We start from the raw sequence: 20,416 nt of genomic DNA on the forward strand, positions 1-20,416 counted from the left end.
GCAATTTGTTTTCTCAGCAGTTTGAGATGTGTCATACCGTAGCTTGGACTATGGAGTAGCTAGCTAGATAGTGTTGCAAAATACCATTGTATGCATTGTAAGGTGACAATTTGCCCAAAGTTTGATGTTGGTTTTGAACTGATTTACATTAGCTAGCTAGCAATGCTTAGTAGGGCCGGCATTTGGAATTGAGCTAGCTATCAATAGCTTGCTTCTGTGTTGAGGTCAGCTGTTGTTTTTTGGCTATAGCAAATGGCTGAAGTAATTTGTGTAAAAACCATCCATAATCAAATATAGCTACCTTTGTTTGCCTGTTCGTTAGCTAGAGGTGTGGTTAAAGTTAAGGTTACGTTTAAAATCTGATTTTATGAAGAAAAATTCTAGAACTAGGCATTACCGTGTTAGCCACGTGGGCGATAGCAATGAGCTCTCCTGTCAGGCAGCTTCTGGCGATACCTTTCAAAGTGAACAGGAAGACATTGGTTACGGATGACATCACAGGCCAGGATAACATGCTGGGAGTACTCACAGAAACTCTTCAGCCAAGAGGACCTGCAATATGTATAATGCATGTGGCTGTATGAGACAATGTATGCATTATGTTGAGTGTATTTTGTTTACAGCAGTACTCTGCCTCTAAGACAATTTCCCCTCTGGGACATTAAAATTCATCCTATCCTACTTCTTGTAGGACGTGTTGATGTAAACCGTGTACACAACGAGCGGCCTGGCGCTGATGCATTTGTTGCTGTTGTACGAGCCCTGGTGGGTCCACAGGCGGGTGCCATGGCCATTGCAGATCTGCTGGACGTTAAGGTCGTGTTTCCGGTCGATAAAAGTCTGGGTACCGGTTCTTCCACAGAGGCAGTTTCTCTTCAGGTGTAGTGTGTTTCAGGGTAATGATCACAACTTCTCCAACAATATATTTAACACTAGTTACAGCTAACTCACTATCACTTAGCTAGACAATAAATCTTAGTCCGGATGTTAATGTTGCACTTACTGTTATGAATCCACGTACCTACTGCTATCGCTATACTTGTGAGAAATTTGATTCAGGTGGCTTTGTAACACTTATGTGTAAGATCGTTTTTTCCTGTTTTCCTCAAATATTCCAAAATGACAATACTTCCGTTACAATAAACAATATGTACTTGTAGTCTTTTGTCTATGAGCTATGTAGTCAGTCGGGTACTTTCTCCACTCAATTGGTGTTGAAGGACAAAGTTGTTGTAGCTGTTGTTGTTGTGGCGGGTCCTCTGACAGGGTCGGCGGTTGTAGAGAGGCTGAGCGATGCTGATTGTTTCGTTGTTGTCGTTGTTGTTGTACTGGTCACCGCTGCATGAGCTCTCCTTGAGTGACGTGAGTGATAGCCAAAAGAAGGATTGCAGCGAGACGAGTGATGTTCATTCTGTCTGCTTTGACCAGAGAGAAAGAGAGAGAAGGAAGGAAAGAGAGTTAGATCACGTAAATGAAAGCATGTTAAACTGTAACAGGCATACATCAAGGTTGGGGTCAATTCAAATTTAAAGTTATTTTGATTTGAAATTCAAAAATAGAAAAACTTTTGAAATGAATAGTTTCTACTTTTTAGTTTATTGATAAGTAATTTGAAAATAGTTGCCCTTTTTCACATTTTCGAATTGTAATTTAAGTTTGCTTCCTGAATTGACCACCTTCAATTGCGATTGACCCCAACCTGGCCTCACAACGGAATCCTTACACATTCCCTTCCTCCCCAAAATGTTACCTGGAGGTGTTCTGTCTGATGCTGATTCTCCTTTTCTTGCTCAAAACCCATTTGAGCACATGGAAGTGCCTTCTATATATTAGTGGGAAAACACTGACACCATCTGGGAGATTTCTTACACTCTAAAATGTTATGGGATAATCCTAATACTGTGTATTATTGTCAACATCACCTTTTCCTGTACTTGTTTGCATTATACAACAAATATGTTGGCTAACTGCTACTAGTAACTATATAGTACAATTGTTTCCTGGGGCTCTATTCAATCTGTATCACTGAAGTGTTACAGATTGCGCCATAGCATTTTAAAAGTAATTTCCGATTGAGCTGACATATGCAGCGTTTACCGTGAATGCAATCTCCGCTAACATGGGAACATTGTCTTCAAATTTTAATCATGTTGTTTCTCAATATTGAATTATTGTTCAACGATATGTAAAATGTCTATAAAATGTGTTTTGACACTGTCAATAAAGATACATTAGAAAGAAATATTTATGGAATTTATAGAAAGTGAACCACATTATGATGCATTAGAATGACTGGAAGGGAAACTATAAAACCTGATTTCTAGAGTGCTAGAGCCATACAATTCATATGGTTACTCTTTAGCTTTAGAGACGGCTTGCAGGAGTGATAGGTAGCGTGCTCTTGGGTCCTCCATGCAGGAAATGACCAATGCCTCTGACTTTTTGACCTTGCTATACACGTAAAAGTAAGGGTAGAGTTTCTCAGTGAAAGACTGGTTTGTGAAAAAGTAGATGGGAGATTTTTCATCCACGTCGTAGAAGGAGACCTGACCCCTCTCATAGTCCACATAAATCCCAATTCTTCTAGGCCTTGTGATCAGATAAAGATTCTTAAGTGGGGAGGAATGAACCTTATAATCAAATCCCCATCTTTCCCAGTGCAAAGAACCCATGCGCTGAGTTAATTTGGACCTCTTCCTTCCTGTTTACTGTTTCCTTGACAATGCCTACGTGCCAGTCATTTCTTAGGCCCACCTGAACCTCCCAGTAATGACGTCCAGAGTTAATGCCTTTCTATCCCAAGACCATGGTGTAGATGTCGAACCTCTCTGGGTTGTTGGACAAGACCTGGGAGTTTTTTGTGCCTTTGAGACGTTTGCCACCATCAGATAGACATAGCCACCAACTTGCTGTGTTCGAGTCCAGGGTGACGTCCTCTGTGGAAAGAAATTGAAAAATATTATTTTCATGGCTGATTAGACTCAATAATCTGATTTAAATGTAGTTGTTCAAGAATGTATCATCTCACCTTTGAACCCTTTCATTCTCTATAGTTCTGAAAATATATATGCTATTGATCAAGCTTGCTTGCATTCAGAAGTTATGGTAAAAGTTATTTTCAACAATTACACTACAAACAACACTGTAAGTCTGTAAGTGTTTTCAATACTCTCTTGAATATCTCCACTTTGAGGAACAAGGCCCTCCTCACTGTCACACACAGATCAGAGTACACACAGATCTCAGACCAGTCCTTCGTGAGTGGAGGGGCACGTAGGGCCAGGTAAGTCTACAGCAAAGGAGATCAGAAAGCTATTTACATGAAGATATATATAGCAGTCTTCTGATACATTGACATCAACCACTGAGCGCGATACTGGCCTGTAGGGAGTGGAGGTGATCCTCAGTGTGTGAGAGCTGCTCCAGCTCAGTGCTTTTCCTCTGTAACTCAGTGATTTCCTGCTCCAGGTCATTGATGAGCCCTTCAGGCCTTTTCTCTGCTGCTGTTTGCATCGCCTCCATCACCTGCTTTAGATTGGTTCGTCTTTTTTCACCCGAACGCAACAGATTGGTGAAGAGATTCTCACTGTCCTCAATATCTTTGCTTGTACTTTTCTGATGTAATGGAAAGATGTTTACACACTATTTATTAACTGATTGAATTGTTATACCCATTTTCCCAATGATTACATTAACATTGTGTATTGGTGATATTATTTATTATGACATTTCTAAAGACTTACCCTACTGAGCTCCACAGAGTGTTCGATTTCATCCACCTTCTTCTGTCTGACCTGGACCATCTCTCCAACCTCTGCTTTAGCGGCTGCAAGCTCACCCTATAGACAGACAATATTGAAATAAATCAATTTAATAAACAGTTTTTGCAGAAAAATAAATGTTAACTGTGTGGTTTCAACAAATCTCACCTTCTGGTGTGCTCCCATGTCTTCAATGGGCACAGTATCGTGAGACTTGTGGTCTGTCTAGGGGGAACAAAACACACACACCACATCTGGTCAGTCCTACAGAACAGCTCCAGGAGTCTTTTGTAATTCTTACACATCCTGTCCTCCAGGTTCTCCGCTGGGTCGATCACCTTGTGTCTCTTCAGATTCACCACTCTCTGATGATGCTCCAGGTGAGTCTCACAGTAAGAGGTCAGACACACCAGGCAGGACTTCAGGGCCTTGATCTTTCTTGTAGAACAATCATCACAAGCCACCTCCCCAACGGAAACTGAGCATTCATCTAAATTATACATCTAAATGATATATATAAAACTTATATATATATACGTTTTATTTTCTTGACAGGCACCATTGATGTCACCAGACTCGGGCTTTCGGGCCTTCCGCCCTGAATGATTTTGTCTCAGCCCCGAGTCCTTTGCCCTGCTGGGATGTTGTAAAACAAACTAGTCTACACTGCATTACACACTGCAATGAATACGGAAGGGGTTAACTACATCCCAATATGGCATGGGTATGGGCGAGTGGGTGTGTCGAAAGGAAAGTAGTGGGCGTGTGGAAGGAGGGGGAGTGTCAAAAGCGCTCTGCTATAGGTTAGACTGTTTTGATTGAGCTGTTTCTTCTTTCGTTTCTTACCATGCAACTACGATACATTAAGCTACCATACTGCGAAAGTTCGGACTTCTGTTTGTAAGACAGAATTTTGAATCTGTCATATTTCACTGTTAGTTCTACACAAATAATTGTACATTTTCAGTTATAAAAGTATTGATGATTTACCTACACTCCATGTTGAACGAACAAATTGTCTGTGTACATTTATAATATTGTACCGGCATTTCCTGTTTCCATCAGCCTGATTTTTCCTGTGTCAAGTAATTCATCCACATGAAATGGTTGGATGGAAACCTGGTTATTGACTGATATAAGAAGAGGAAATCTGCACTAAGACATTTCTAAATTGCACCTTAGGCATTCTACTACTACAACTATCAAAAGTAAGTTGAAAGTATATCTATATATGTACACACACGTACATACATATACACTGTGCACCAAATGTGTTTGATCAGTCTAATCAACCTCACCTCGAGAATTTGGACTTCTGTTTTTACGCCAGAGGCTGCAGCTAAACAAAGCTGGAGAGTGGAGTTAACATTGTTTTTCCAACTTATAGAAGATGGACTTACGAAATTTCTTCTTAAGAAAAAAGTAGATGCAGGAGTAAGTAAATAGATGTTGTGTGTGTGTTTGCAAAACAATTGCAAATGCACTGATATTATTCTGCATCTATATAGAGAGACATAGGCCAGACAGAGCTGCATGCAGGAGAACACACAGAGAGTTCACAGAACACAGGTATTGTGGTTATAGGTTAAAACCAGTTAAATGTAACTAAATGTAATCAAAAATGTAATCTACGTAATCCCCAGAAGAAATTATTAGGCCATAAACAATAACTAGTAATGCTGTATATTCCAAGAAAGGTTACACATCACCTTTCTGGTCAAAATAGTAAAAGAATTGCTGAGGTGTAGTCACTTCTGAGGACACACAATGAAGTACACAGTACGCCGGACGCTTTATCTGGACATGGTTCTACAGGACCTCCACCAGCCGAAGCTAAGTAGTAACATTAACATTATGCCTTCTAATTGCAGTCTCTGTACTCATAATATACAGGAGAATGATCGCCTTATGGCGAGGATAGCCGTGCTGCAAGTCCAGTTTCAGACGCAATTGTTAGGTGAGGGTAATTTAAGTGTAGGAAAGGATGAAACAGCATCTGTGCCACCAATAAGTACAGATAGTAGTATAAATCCCCTCGCACAGTCCCCGCAGCCGGACAATATTCTCATGGCTTCTGGAGGGAATGGCTGTAGGAATGTCAGAGGCCGAGCCTTCTCTGGTCTCTCCTCTACCCGTTACGGGGTCTGAGACGCCGAAGCCTCCCACCATTAGCTCTGACAAATTGAAAACCCTTGTCATTGGCGACTCCATTACCGCAGTATTAGACTTAAAAATAATCATCCAGCGATCATACACTGTTTACCAGGGGGCAGGGCTACCGACGTTAAGGCTAATCTGAAGATGGTGCTGGATAAGGCTAAAACTGGCGAGTGTAGAGAGTATAGAGATATTGTTATCCATGTCGGCACCAAAGATGTTAGATGAAACAGTCAGAGGTTCTGACCTGGTTAGATCTTATCTGTCGGAAAGATATCAGTTTGTCTCTGTGGATGGTTTGTCCTCTGACAAATCTACTGTAAATGTCGGTGTTCCTCAAGGTTCCGTTTTAGGACCACTATTGTTTTCACTATGTATTTTACCTCTTGATGATGTCATTCGGAAACATAATGTTAACTTTCCCTGCTATGCAGATGGTACACAGCTGTACATTTCGATAAACATGGTGAAGCCCAAAAATTGCCCTCCCTGGAAGCCTGTGTTTCAGACATAAGGAAATGGATGGTGGAAAATGATTTACTTTTAAACTCGGACAAAACAGAGATGCTAGTTCTAGGTCCCAAGAAAGAAAAATATATTCTGTTAGATCTAATAAAAATCTTGATGGTTGTACAGTCGTCTCAAATAAAACTGTGAAGGACCTCGGCGTTACTCTGGACCCTGATCTCTCTTTTGATGAACATATCAAGACTGTTTCAAGGACAGCTTTTTTCCATTTACGTAACATTGCAAAAATCAGAAACTTTCTGTCCAAAAATTATGCATAAAAATGTATCCATGCTTTTGTCACTTCTAGATTAGACTACTGCAATGCTCTACTCTCCCGCTACCAGGATAAAGCACAAAATAAACTTCAGTTAGTGATAAACACGGCTGCTAGAATCTTTACTAGAACCCAAAAATTGTATCATATTACTCCAGTGCTAGCCTCTCTACACTGGCTTCCTGTTAAGGCTAGGGGTGATTTCAAGGTTTTACTGCTAACCTACAAAGCATTACATAGGCTTGCTCCTACCTATATTTCCGACATGGTCCTTTTGTACATACCTACACATATGCTACGGTCACAAGACACAAGCCTCCTTACTGTCCATTTCTAAGCAAACAGCTGGAGGCAGGGCTTTCTCCTATAGAGCTACATTTTTATGGAATTGTCTGCCTATCCATGTGAGAGACGCAGACTCGGTCTCGACCTTTAAGTCTTTATTGAAGACTCATCTCTTTAGTAGGTCCTATGATTGAGTGTAGTCTGGCCCAGGGGTGTGAATGTGAACGGAAAGGCACTTGAGCGACTAACTTTCCTCGCTGTCTCTGCCTGGCTGGTTCCCCTCTCTCCACTGGGATTCTCTGCCTCTAACCCTATTACGGGGGCTGAGTCACTGGCTTACTGGTGCTCTTCCATGCCGTCCCTCGGAGGGGTGAGTCACTTGAGTGGGTTGAGTCACTGATGTGATCTTCCTGTCCGGGTTGGTGCCCCCCTTGGGTTCGTGCCGTGGGGGAGATCTTCATGGGCTATAGTCCGCCTTTTCTCAGGGTAGTAAGTTGGTGGTTTGAAGATATCCCTCTAGTAGTGTGGGGGCTGTGCTTTGGCAAAGTGGGTGGGGTTATATCCTGCCTGGTTGGCCCTGTCCGGGGGTATCGTCGGACGGGGCCACAATGTCTCCCGACCACTCCTGTCTCAGCCTCCAGTATTTGTGCTGCAATAGTTTATGTGTCGGGGGGTTAGGGTCAGTCTATTATATCTGGAGTAATCCTCCTGTATTATCCGGTGTCCTGTGTGAATTTAAGTATTCTCTCTCTCTCTCTCTCTCTCTCTCTCTCTCTCTCTCTCTCTCTCTCTCTCTCTCTCTCTCTCTCTCTCTCTCTCTCTCTCTCTCTCTCTCTCTCTCTCTCTCTCTCTCTCTCTCTCTCTCTCTCTCTCTCTCTCTCTCTCTCTCTCTCTCTCTCTCTCTCTCTCTCTCTAAGGACCTGAGCCGTAGGACCATGCCTGGCCGGATGACTCCTTGCTGTCCCCAGTCCACCTGGTCGTGCTGCTGCTCCAGTTTCAACTGTTCTGCTTGCGGCTATGGAACCCTGACCTGTTCACCGGATGTGCTACCTTGTCCCAGACCTGATGTTTTTGACTTTCTTTCTCTACCGCACCTACTGTCTCTAACTCTGAGTGATCGGCTATGAAAAGTCAACTGACATATACTCCTGAGGTGCTGACCTGTTGCACCCTCTACAGTACACCCACTGTGATTATTATGATGTTACCCTGCTGGTCATCTATGAACGTTTGAACATCTTGGCCATGTACTGTTATAATCTCTACCCGTCACAGCCAGAAAAGGACTGGCCACCTCTCAGAGCCTGATTCCTCTCTAGGTTTCTTCCTAGGTTCCTGCCTTTCTAGGGAGTTTTTCCAAGCCACCATGCTTCTACAGCTTCATTGCTTGCTGTTTGGGGTTTTTGGCTGGGTTTCTTTATTGTGACATCGGCTGATGTAAAAAGGGCTTTATAAATTAATTTGATTGATTGATTGATTGACAGTACAATTATTATAAAAATATAAAAATATGAAATATTTTCAACAAAACTGTATGAATATGGTTTGAAATGACTTGCTCTATATGCTTTCTAAATATAGTATGATCACATTTTAAAATTACTAACTGTCAGATTTCACCTTCCTTATAACTGTGAACTACATATTTGTATGTTTAGTGTTAGAGAAAATGTGTATATTTTCTAACGGTCTCTCTTGATCAAAACGTCATCGCTGTGAAGGTCTCAGAGCTTTAGCTTGGCTCCCGGAACTCGTTAGGAACTCATCTTTCATTTCAAATTAATGTTGTCCGTCTATGACAAACAAAAGGTGTTTTTATGTTTAAAATCAACTAATTATTTTAGATTACTGGCTATAAGTTGATCTCTGAATGTTTAACAGCACTACTATGTAAGGATTTCAGGCATATGCGTTGTTAGTGGTTGTGATGGGTTCAGCCAGGAGTTTATGGATAGTTAGAAGAGCGAATAAAATGGTAGGCGGATCATCCCAGCTTCATGTGGTGTCAGATTTCACATCCTGCTTCACACAGGCAAAAGAGAATCAGGGCTACCGCCATTAGCCATTTCGATCTATGGTGTCCGCAGATCGAATTATAAGCTAAAATTACGGTTATAACCGGTACCAGAACCACGCAGTGGCCGACATCAACATGAGGGGGGGGGCAATCAAATATTGTACATGGTTTATGAAAACATTGCGACAAAATAATGATAAAAACACTTTTCCCAAAAAAAACGTATTCATGGGAAATTACTTTCTAGTAATTTGTACATGTTTTTTATTTATTTATTTTTTATTTCACCTTTATTTAACCAGGTAGGCTAGTTGAGAACAAGTTCTTATTTGCAACTGCGACCTGGCCAAGATAAAGCATAGCAGTGTGAACAGACAACACAGAGTTACACATGGAGTAAACAATAAACAAGTCAATAACATGGTAGAAAAAAAGAGAATCTATATACAATGTGTGCAAAAGGCATGAGGTAGGCAATAAATCGAATAATTACAATTTAGCAGATTAACACTGGAGTGATAAATCATCAGATGAACATGTGCAAGAAGAGATACTGGTGTGCAAAAGAGCAGAAAAGTAAATAAATAAAAGCAGTATGGGGGGTGAGGTAGGTAAATTGGGTGGGTAGTTTACAGATGGACTATGTACAGCTGCAGCGATCGGTTAGCTGCTCGGATAGCAGATTTTTAAAGTTGTTGAGGGAGATAAAAGTCTCCAACTTCAGAGATTTTTGCAATTCGTTCCAGTCGCAGGCAGCAGAGAACTGGAAGGAAAGGCGTCCAAATGAGGTTTTAGCTTTAGGGATGATCAGTGAGATACACCTGCTGGAGCGCGTGCTGCGGGTGGGTGTAGCCATCGTGACCAGTGAACTGAGATAAGGCGGCACTTTACCTAGCATAGCCTTGTAGATGACCTGGAGCCAGTGGGTCTGACGACGAACATGTAGCGAGGGCCAGCCGACTAGGGCATACAGGTCGCAGTGGTGGGTCGTATAAGGTGCTTTAGTAACAAAACGAATGGCACTGTGATAAACTGCATCCAGTTTGCTGAGTAGAGTGTTGGAAGCTATTTTGTAGATGACATCGCCGAAGTCGAGGATCGGTAGGATAGTCAGTTTTACTAGGGTAAGTTTGGCGGCGTGAGTGAAGGAGGCTTTGTTGCGGAATAGAAAGACGATTCTTGATTTGATTTTGGATTGGAGATGTTTGATATGAGTCTGGAAGGAGAGTTTGCAGTCTAGCCAGACACCTAGGTACTTATAGATGTCCACATATTCTAGGTTAATAGATTTTAATAGATTTAAAAAATATATATTATCGTAGCAGTAACTACGCAATTACCAAACATCATATTCGATGGGTTTACTGACCACAATCACTGCTAGCACCCCATATCCTTCATCACAGTCTCACATAAAATTGTTTCTTACATTTTAGACACTAACATATTTCACTGTTATCCCAGAGTGCACTAATACAGGTTTTGCAGAAGGTGTGGACACAAGGAATAGTAACTGGGTCAGTGAACACATAAAGCTGGATATTATACTTTACATAAAGACAGCTCACCCTAACCTGCTGATAGAAGATGGGAAAACAGATTGCTGGATAGATGAAGCACCACAGAGACTGATTTACTTTTATATCGTTTTTTTCTTCATGAAAATCCTTACTTGTGGGGGCAATAGGGTCCGTGCTTGAAGGACCTACTGGGAGGTGTGTGTCTTAGGAGGCTAGTTGGAGGAGATATAGGAGGACAGGCCATTATACTGGACTCCTGAGTGGTGAAGTCGTCTAAAGCACTGCATCTCAGTGCTTGAGGCATCACTAGACACCCTGGTTTGAACCCAGGCTGTATCACAACCGGCCGTGATTGGCCCAGTGTCGTCCGGGTTTGGCCGGTGTAGGCTGTCATTGTAAATAATAATTTGTTCTTAACTGACTTGCCTAGTTAAATAAAGGTTACACACACATATTGACTGGAATTGAATCAATGGAATGGCGTCAAACACATCAGGAGCTATAGGAGGACGGGCTCATTGTAATGGCGGGAATAGAATAGATGGAACGGCGTCAAACACATCAGGAGCTATAGGAGGACGGGCTCATTGTAATGGCGAGAATAGAATCAATGGAACGGCGTCAAACACATCAGGAGCTATAGGAGGACGGGCTCATTGTAATGGCGGGAATAGAATCAATGGAACTGCGTCAAACACATCAGGAGCTATAGGAGGATATTTCTTAATATTGTTTTTATATTAAATATGAATGAATTGGTAATTCTTGTAATTACCTAAATCAGCCAATGCACTTCTACTGGAGATACATATATCGTAATTACGAAGAACAATTGGTATTTTATTTAACAAAAATACAATTTGCATGTGTTAAAAACAGTCAAATGTATAATTGTTGCAATAATAGTGTTGTTCAAGATGAAATTAGCATTAGCTAGCTTACTTAGCGTTAGCATCCGCCTCGGAACACAGAGAACGGTGAATTATAATAAACATTGAGTCGTGTCTCCAGTTGTTGCACAGTCAGTGTTTCCACTTTGCCGTTGTTATCAGGACCTAAGTACCCTTGGGAATTATTAGGTCCATATTTAATAACACAACAGTATGCACTCCAGTAGTACTTAGCCACTCTGACACCATTACCTATATATATGTTACCAGGCACTACACCAGTGACTACATAGACCATTAAGCAGTCGGCGTTTTGCAGTAGTTTAATAACCAGGTTATATTCATGTGTCCTCCATTGGCCCTGGTTGAAGTGTGAGTCTTGTGGGGCTGCGTTGGTCAGGGTAGAGGTGGCTAGCATGAATAAATCGGTGGAAGTGTGGTAGACTGGGTAGAGGTGGCCCTTATGGTAGCCAGAAGACACATAGTCTTTATTCAGGGCCTGGTGTTGACCCCAGATTATGGATGAGGGTTGCTGTGCGCCCATGCAGAGATCTGAACCATTATCGAGCTGTGAGTCAAGGAATGTCATTGGTTAAGAGTACATTATGAACACATTTTATTACCAGTCTTATCAGACTGTGGATATCTTTGGCAAACGGAAATTCATGAAAGAGTTGAATTTTACAGAGATTCGTGTGATAAACTTTTTTTATTTTTTATTATAATATATATATATATCTTCAAAATGTATACAATTCTTCTGTCTGTGCAGCTTGTTGGTGAATACACAACATATGTTTGGGAAAATACAGACATTATGGTAGCAATTTACTTGAAACTTTATACTCAAAACATTGACAACTTTATGGATGTTGCAGTATCATTCATACCAACCTTCAAAAAACATTTATTCAACATCATTCATACAGAGTTTTCTAAATAAACGTCCCTTCAAGCAGATCTTTATTTATCCATTGTCCAACAGAAACTTATATTTTTCAACCACAGTACCCAACTTCCCAATGTACCATAAAAACATGTTTTTGTCTTGGCAGATATTATACTGTAGGCCTAAGCTAAGTTGGTGCTCCAGAATTCACTGTAGGCCAGGTACTGTGTTCAATTCAATCCAACTTCTCCTGGATATCGTCTAAGAAAAGTAAATAGTTTAACAATAATTCATGATGTTTGACGCCGTTCCATTGACACCATTTCAGCCATTACAATGAGACCGTCCTCCTATAGCTCCTCCCAGCAGCCTCCTCTGGTGAGTATGAAGGAGAATGAAAGACTGGGCACTTGATGTTACCAGTATAACAGCTAACAGGAACGGACAGTTGCTTCTCAGCTCTGCCAATGGCTTCTGGGTAATCGGTCTGTCCAATGGGGACAGGCTTGAAGTCATGGATGAAGAAGAGCATGTCCTTTCCAAAGATTTTCCAGAGAAAGTGGGTATCTATGTAGATCTGTCTATCTCATGAGGAAAGGAAGGTGACTTTATTTATTCCAGAAGACAGAACACTCATTTACCAATGGACCCTGTTATGAAGATGATGTCCTCCCACTTTTCTCACCCTGGAACAATGATGCAAATTATGCACTATTTTATCCATTGTGATTACACAGGTTTAGAATAAACGTCAGATTGCATATTATAGCTAACATTGATACTCTAACTGTTGATTGTTTGTTATATTGCTTGATGAACAACATCCTTCCTTTCTAACGGACAAAAGCAGTACGATTTATATCATTGTATGTCTTGATACTCCTCCTGCGAATTCTGTTAGTCAATTTTTGTAGTTGCCTGGTATATTTATGTTTACCAATAAGATGGCAGTATTGACTCAAGACGGGGGTTTGCTTCCCGCTATCCGTAGCTATTTCCTGTCTGCCTATATAACTGTGATTAAGAAAGCTTCAGGTAGCTTAATTAAGCCAGGTGCATTAGAGAATTACAATTAGTTACAATTAAATACTAAACCTTACTTAAGTCTCATGAGTCATCAATCTCAGAAGCCACTAAGGATACTACGCTTTTGATTTTGAGTTGTAATACAAAAACATTCCACATGATGGCGGTATTGAAGCTATGCAGAGTTTTCTTTTTCAGCCTGACTCCAATTCCTTCATTGTAACATTTGCTGAACTAGCACTAAATCAGTATAAAAAGTACTTCTATTTACATTCTAATTGGGCCTATATGGTCAAGTAGTGGTCCCATTTAATTGTCAAATTACACAATAATGTGGAAAGGTACATTCTAGCCAATAGTATGTTGACAGAAATATGAAGGAATGTTGATGTGATAGATAATTCAGTAGTTAGGATTAATCATTCAAAATCACATAATATTTCTTAATATTGTTTTTATATTAAATATGAATGAATTGGTAATTCTTGTAATTACCTAAATCAGCCAATGCACTTCTACTGGAGATACATATATCGTAATTACGAAGAACAATTGGTATTTTATTTAACAAAAATACAATTTGCATGTGTTAAAAACAGTCAAATGTATAATTGTTGCAATAATAGTGTTGTTCAAGATGAAATTAGCATTAGCTAGCTTACTTAGCGTTAGCATCCGCCTCGGAACACAGAGAACGTTGAATTATAATAAACATTGAGTCGTGTCTCCAGTTGTTGCACAGTCAGTGTTTCCACTTTGCCGTTGTTATCAGGACCTAAGTACCCTTGGGAATTATTAGGTCCATATTTAATAACACAACAGTATGCACTCCAGTAGTACTTAGCCACTCTGACACCATTACCTATATATATGTTACCAGGCACTACACCAGTGACTACATAGACCATTAAGCAGTCGGCGTTTTGCAGTAGTTTAATAACCAGGTTATATTCATGTGTCCTCCATTGGCCCTGGTTGAAGTGTGAGTCTTGTGGGGCTGCGTTGGTCAGGGTAGAGGTGGCTAGCATGAATAAATCGGTGGAAGTGTGGTAGACTGGGTAGAGGTGGCCCTTATGGTAGCCAGAAGACACATAGTCTTTATTCAGGGCCTGGTGTTGACCCCAGATTATGGATGAGGGTTGCTGTGCGCCCATGCAGAGATCTGAACCATTATCGAGCTGTGAGTCAAGGAATGTCATTGGTTAAGAGTACATTATGAACACATTTTATTACCAGTCTTATCAGACTGTGGATATCTTTGGCAAACGGAAATTCATGAAAGAGTTGAATTTTACAGAGATTCGTGTGATAAACTTTTTTTATTTTTTATTATAATATATATATATATCTTCAAAATGTATACAATTCTTCTGTCTGTGCAGCTTGTTGGTGAATACACAACATATGTTTGGGAAAATACAGACATTATGGTAGCAATTTACTTGAAACTTTATACTCAAAACATTGACAACTTTATGGATGTTGCAGTATCATTCATACCAACCTTCAAAAAACATTTATTCAACATCATTCATACAGAGTTTTCTAAATAAACGTCCCTTCAAGCAGATCTTTATTTATCCATTGTCCAACAGAAACTTATATTTTTCAACCACAGTACCCAACTTCCCAATGTACCATAAAAACATGTTTTTGTCTTGGCAGATATTATACTGTAGGCCTAAGCTAAGTTGGTGCTCCAGAATTCACTGTAGGCCAGGTACTGTGTTCAATTCAATCCAACTTCTCCTGGATATCGTCTAAGAAAAGTAAATAGTTTAACAATAATTCATGATGATTCCAAGGAATGTTTACCCAGTGGCATCCTGCCACATTGAGAGATCACGAGAGAGGATTCACAACAGTTAATGCACTCTCTCACTATTTGCTAACCCTGTGCTGCTTCCAGCCTGTTACATGTGTCAGAGGGTGGGGTACGGTGGCAGTAAAAAAACAAATGTACATTGTACAAAGATCCAGTTTGAAAGCTCCTTTTGAATGAAGTTGAATAAACATGTTATGAAAGTTGTTATGAATTAAACTGCAACACTCATCAGGGCCTTATGTATACCTGGTTAAGTAAACAGTTCCCCAAAAATTACAGCTTGAAAAGTAATGCTATTCATGTCCGTAAAAAAATGGGTATGCTTACCTGAGGTTCGACATACCAAGGGTCCTTTCGGGAAACGTTTGAATGTTGAAGCGTGTAGGCAGAATACACAGGAATCTTATTCTTGGTATCGTAGAGCGTGGCATAGTAGTAAACTACTTGGTTGTTCTGGTCCATGAGACACTGGCATATCTCCCGGTAGCGATTGTTTTCCATAGGATCTCTGAGAACCGTGGGATGGACCCTATTCACAAAGAACTGAAGGCAATTTGTGAACGGGGTCACATTCCCCTGGGAAAGCAAAGGAAACAACAGCAAAACTAAAATGCCACAACGAAGCCCCATGGTAAGACACGGCCAGCACTGGTGGAGATCAGATGATGACTGAGCAGAGTTTCTATGAAGATAAAGCCAAAGGCGATTGACTTATATGAGCTTCCACACATCCTACATTTTCTCTGGAAGTGTGCCACTGTCAACATTTTGTGTTCAGTGGCCAGGGGTGGTCTAGTGGTTTATTTACTGCTGCCAGGTAGTATGGGTTCTAATCTGGCCCAAAACTCTACTACCAATGCTCTATCTCTCTTTTTTCCTTTCAATATAATATACTGATGATAATAATAATAATAATGTGTTCAATTTAACATTCAAAGCACACAATACAATCGTGAATATCGCACTAATCTGTGTAAAAGACACTTGCGAATATAGCAATATTGTAATCTGGTTCAATAATTGTCTTTACTGTACATCATTATCAGCATGAATAATCTTATTCTGATCTACCATTCTAGTTGCATGTGGGACAATGCAGATCAGGAGACAGTCCTCTGGTAAAGTTGATATTTCTGATAATATGATATGAAAACCTTTGATAATTACAGTGTACATTTGACACTTGCTGAACAGCTTCCTGATTTTTTAAAGGACAAAATAACTATTAACTCTATCATGAAATCTCTTTATCGTACATTAACATATGTCACTTTTGATGCTGAGTCATTATACAGAAACATTTCACAGGATTCCGCACTCAAGCCATGGAAAAAGTTCAGCATGACTTCAGGTAACACTTTATTTTAAGGTATACATATTAGCCACTCATTTGTAGTTTATATGTATTTATAAACTGTGTGGTCCGAGTCCTGAATGCTGAATGGCTGACAGCTTTGGTATATCAAACCGTAAACCACGGGTATGACAAAACATTCATTTTTACTGCTCTAATTACATTGGTAATAGTAATAAGGCACCTCAAGGGTTTGTGGTATATGGGCAACATACCACGGTTAGGGCTGTTCTTCGGCACAACGGAACTAAACTATGGAACTGTAGCTGCTAATTATTGTCAAATTTTAACTTAAATTACGGATTTATGTGGTAATTGATATATAATGAATTTATGACTCACTAGTTAATGAAGCCAACAGGTATGTCCACATTTTCTGAATGGTTCCAGATAAACAAATTATCTTAAAATTATTTTTTATTTTTTTGTATTCACTAATAAGAATAAGGAATATTATTAAAAAAGAGCCAGAATCTCAATTGGTGGAAATGAAATGGAACAAGTCACGTTCACAAGATTCCTCTTGGTTCTAATGAATGAAAAGTTATCCTGGAAAGATCATATTCAATTTGTCTGCAGCAAAGTGATGAAGTCTGTTGGTATCATCAGAAAGATTAGTGGGTTGGTTCATCATGCTTGCTTCCTAACTCTGTACTATAGCTTAATTTACCCATATCTCATTTACTGTAATATTGTCTGGGCAAGTACATACTGTATGCCTCCTACCTACACAAATGACTCATAATACAAAATAAATGTGCAAGACTAGCCAACCTCTCTTACCTGGCTCCATCTGCACCTTTGTTTAAGAAACTCAATATCTTGTGTATTTACGACATTAATGTACACCAATTATCCACTTTTATCTACAATTACTCATACCTCCCAGACAGTTTAGCTAAACCCTTCAATGGATTCTTCCAGGATAATTCTGAAATCCATCGATATAACACATGACACCGTGATAACCTTCACCCTCCCCTCTGCCGGACCTCACATAGTCTATTCTCTATCAGATATATAGCGGTACCATACTCTGAAGTTGTTATCTTCACATCATCATGCCTCAATAACTTCAAGCAAAGACTGGGGGTCAGCCTCATGAACCAAACTACTCAGTAATCTCCTTCATGAAGACTGGGGGTCAGCCTGATGAACCAAACTACTCAGTAATCTCCTCCATAAAGGCTGGGGGTCAGCCTGATGAACCACACTACTCAGTAATCTCCTCCATAAAGGCTGGGGGTCAGCCTGATGAACCAAACTACTCAGTAATCTCCTCCATAAAGGCTGGGGGTCAGCCTGATGAACCAAACTACTCAGTAATCTCCTCCATAAAGGCTGGGGGTCAGCCTGATGAACCAAACTACTCAGTAATCTCCTCCATAAAGGCTGGGTAAATACTGTAAATAAATAAAATAGGTCAGTAACACATGAATAATATTTGTAAGTAAACACTTAATTAAGGCCCAATATTTGGCTATTAAGACATAATAAAGCCCTAAATAGCTAATTATATATACACACTGGCTGATCTGTGTAACTTAAAATAAGGTGTTACCTGTTCAGGTAAGACTTTATTTTAAGGTACACATATTAGCCACTATTTTTGAGTTCATAAATGTTTTTACAAACGGCCTTTATTATGTGATATTAGACATATATTAGGCTTAAATAAAAATGTTCCTATTGAAAACATAAGTCATGTGTTACTGGCCAATCCTTAGTGTTGTTAGCCATAATGAAGACATATTATTGTTGAATTAAGAGCAAGTTACACAATAAACAGACTCTTAGTATGCTGTCTCAAAGTGGAACTAAACGCATGGTACCTTCAGATATGTTAAATCATAATGACCACTTCAGGACATGTGGCCATAAAGGACTTCTTGGGAATCATATCTTGTCATATCAGTGTTGTCACATTGGTGTTCCAAGGAAATGAGAGAAAAGGTTTACATAAGGTGTCGACTAGTCACAGCCCCTGTACAAACACATGCATCAACATCTACATGAACAAACTCTACCTTACTGAATCATAGGCAAATACAAAGGTAACATTTAAGCATCACTGTCCAAATACATATGGAGAAAACTATATACTTTAATACCTATTGGTCATTCGAATTTAAAGTATTGTGTGTTTAGTTACACATTGAGACAGCATACTAAGAGTCTGTTTCTTGTGTACCTTGCTCTTTATTAAATATGCATACAGTATGTCTTTATGACTAACAATGAGGTTATTAATGATTGGCTATTACTACATGACTTATAATGTTTGAATAAGAAAACATTGAATTAAGGCCTAATATGTGGCTAATAAGACATAATACAGGCCATATTAGCTACTTATATACACACTTATAAATCTACTCTGAAGAAAAATATAAATGCAACATGTAAAGTGTTGGTTCCATGTTTCATGAGCTAAAATAAAAAATCCCAGACATTTTCCATACCCACAAAAAGCTTATTTCTCAAAATAAAATATTGGCACAAATGTGTTTACATTCCTGTTATTGAGCATTTCTACTTTGCCAAGATAATCCATCCACCTGACAGATGGCATATCAAGAAGCTGATTTAACAGCTTGATCATTACACAGGTTCACCTTGTGCTGGGGGCAATAAAAGGCCACTTTAAAATGTGCCGTTTTGTCACACAATACAATGCCACAAATGTCGCAAATTTTGAGGGAGCGTGCAATTGGCACAATGACTGCAGGAGTGTCCACTAGAGCTGTTGCCAGAGAATTTTATTTTAATTACTCCACCATAAACTGCCTCCAACTTCGTTTTAGAGAATTTGGCAGTACCTCCAACCGGCCTCACAACCACAGACCACATGCAACCTCGCCAGCCCAGGATCTCCATATATAGGGGGGGGGGGGGGGGGGGGAGAAGTATTTATGTTTGTAATAAAGCCCCTTTGTGTGTAAAAACAAATTCCGATTGGCATTTTTCATAGTGTCCTTTAACCTGTTATGGCTGAAGGAGCAGCATTGAGTAACCTGGAAAGAGGTGGCCATTTCAAACGGCCTCGTACTCAATTCTTGCTCGTACAATATGCATATTATTATTACTATTGGATAGAAAACACTCTCTAGTTTCTAAAACCGTTTGAATTATTTCTCTAAGTGAAACAGAACTCTTTTTACAGCCCATTTCCTATCCGGAAGTGAGATTTCCAAAAGCGAGGTCTCTCTTCAAGAGCTTGTCTATAAAAGGGCATGTCACTTGGGACTATAGAAACACGTCATACACCTTCCCCTGGGTGTCAAGCGGAAGTGAGAGCAGAAATGACTTGATTATCTCGTTCTGGGATTGAATACAACCTCTTGGAGTGAGAGGTCCGCCATCATTTTTTTTTCCGAAGGCGCGAAGTTGGACCTGGAATCGCCTCCTGGAAAACCGTCGTTATAGGTGAATATGATCTCCGGCTTCGATTTTATTTGATACATGTCACAATATCATCCTAAAGTATGTTTTTTCAATATAGTTTAATTATATTATTGAAATTTATTCGGGACTTTAGATGTGATGCGTTGGAAGAATTTGTTCAAGAAGGAGAGGTTAGCGCCGCACGGCCAGTGTGCTTGCTAATTCAAGAGGGAAATAGTTCGTTCTGGATCCAAACAAAGACGGTTCTGAACAAAGGACCCCTTGTACAACATTCTGATGGAAGATCAACAAAGATAAGGACCCAATTTGGGATGCTATTTCATATATCTGTCGAACTGTGCTATCGCTACCGTTTGCCTTGAATCAATGCTGTTGTGTGTTAGCTATTGTAGTAAGCTAATATAACGATATATTGTGTTTTCGCTGTAAAACACTTAAAAAATCAGAAATATTGGCTGTATTCACAAGATCTTTGTCTTTCATTTGCTATCCACCATATATTT

General features: G+C 39.8%; 2 protein-coding genes and 1 pseudogene across 2 annotated transcripts in view; 1 reads left to right on the forward strand and 2 right to left on the reverse strand.

Annotated features, from left to right (window-relative positions):
* LOC139561149 (butyrophilin subfamily 2 member A1-like) overlaps window positions 1-20,416 on the forward strand; it is a 66,294-nt gene that overhangs the window by 1,592 nt on the left and 44,286 nt on the right. The gene's annotated exons all lie outside the window — the stretch shown is intronic.
* On the reverse strand, window positions 2,352-5,930 carry LOC139561588 (zinc-binding protein A33-like; annotated as a pseudogene).
* On the reverse strand, window positions 13,872-15,857 carry LOC139561150 (endonuclease domain-containing 1 protein-like). Its single transcript, XM_071378045.1, has 2 exons — window positions 15,482-15,857; window positions 13,872-14,507 (listed from the first exon to the last, which is right to left on the reverse strand). Exons 1-2 carry the CDS (start codon window positions 15,782-15,784, stop codon window positions 13,998-14,000), a joined length of 813 nt encoding a protein of 270 aa, XP_071234146.1. The 5' UTR covers window positions 15,785-15,857; the 3' UTR covers window positions 13,872-13,997.

Source organism: Salvelinus alpinus, chromosome 31, assembly GCF_045679555.1.
Source record: "Salvelinus alpinus chromosome 31, SLU_Salpinus.1, whole genome shotgun sequence".
NCBI lineage: Eukaryota > Metazoa > Chordata > Actinopteri > Salmoniformes > Salmonidae > Salvelinus > Salvelinus alpinus.

Bases quoted from the DNA above. Each gene is read 5' to 3' on its own strand.
- LOC139561150 (XM_071378045.1), bottom strand. From the start codon at position 15,784: ATGGGGCTTCGTTGTGGCATTTTAGTTTTGCTGTTGTTTCCTTTGCTT. The intron at 14,508-15,481 runs GTAAGCATACCC...CTTGACTCACAG, and splicing joins CTTGGTATGTCGAACCTCAG to CTCGATAATGGTTCAGATCT.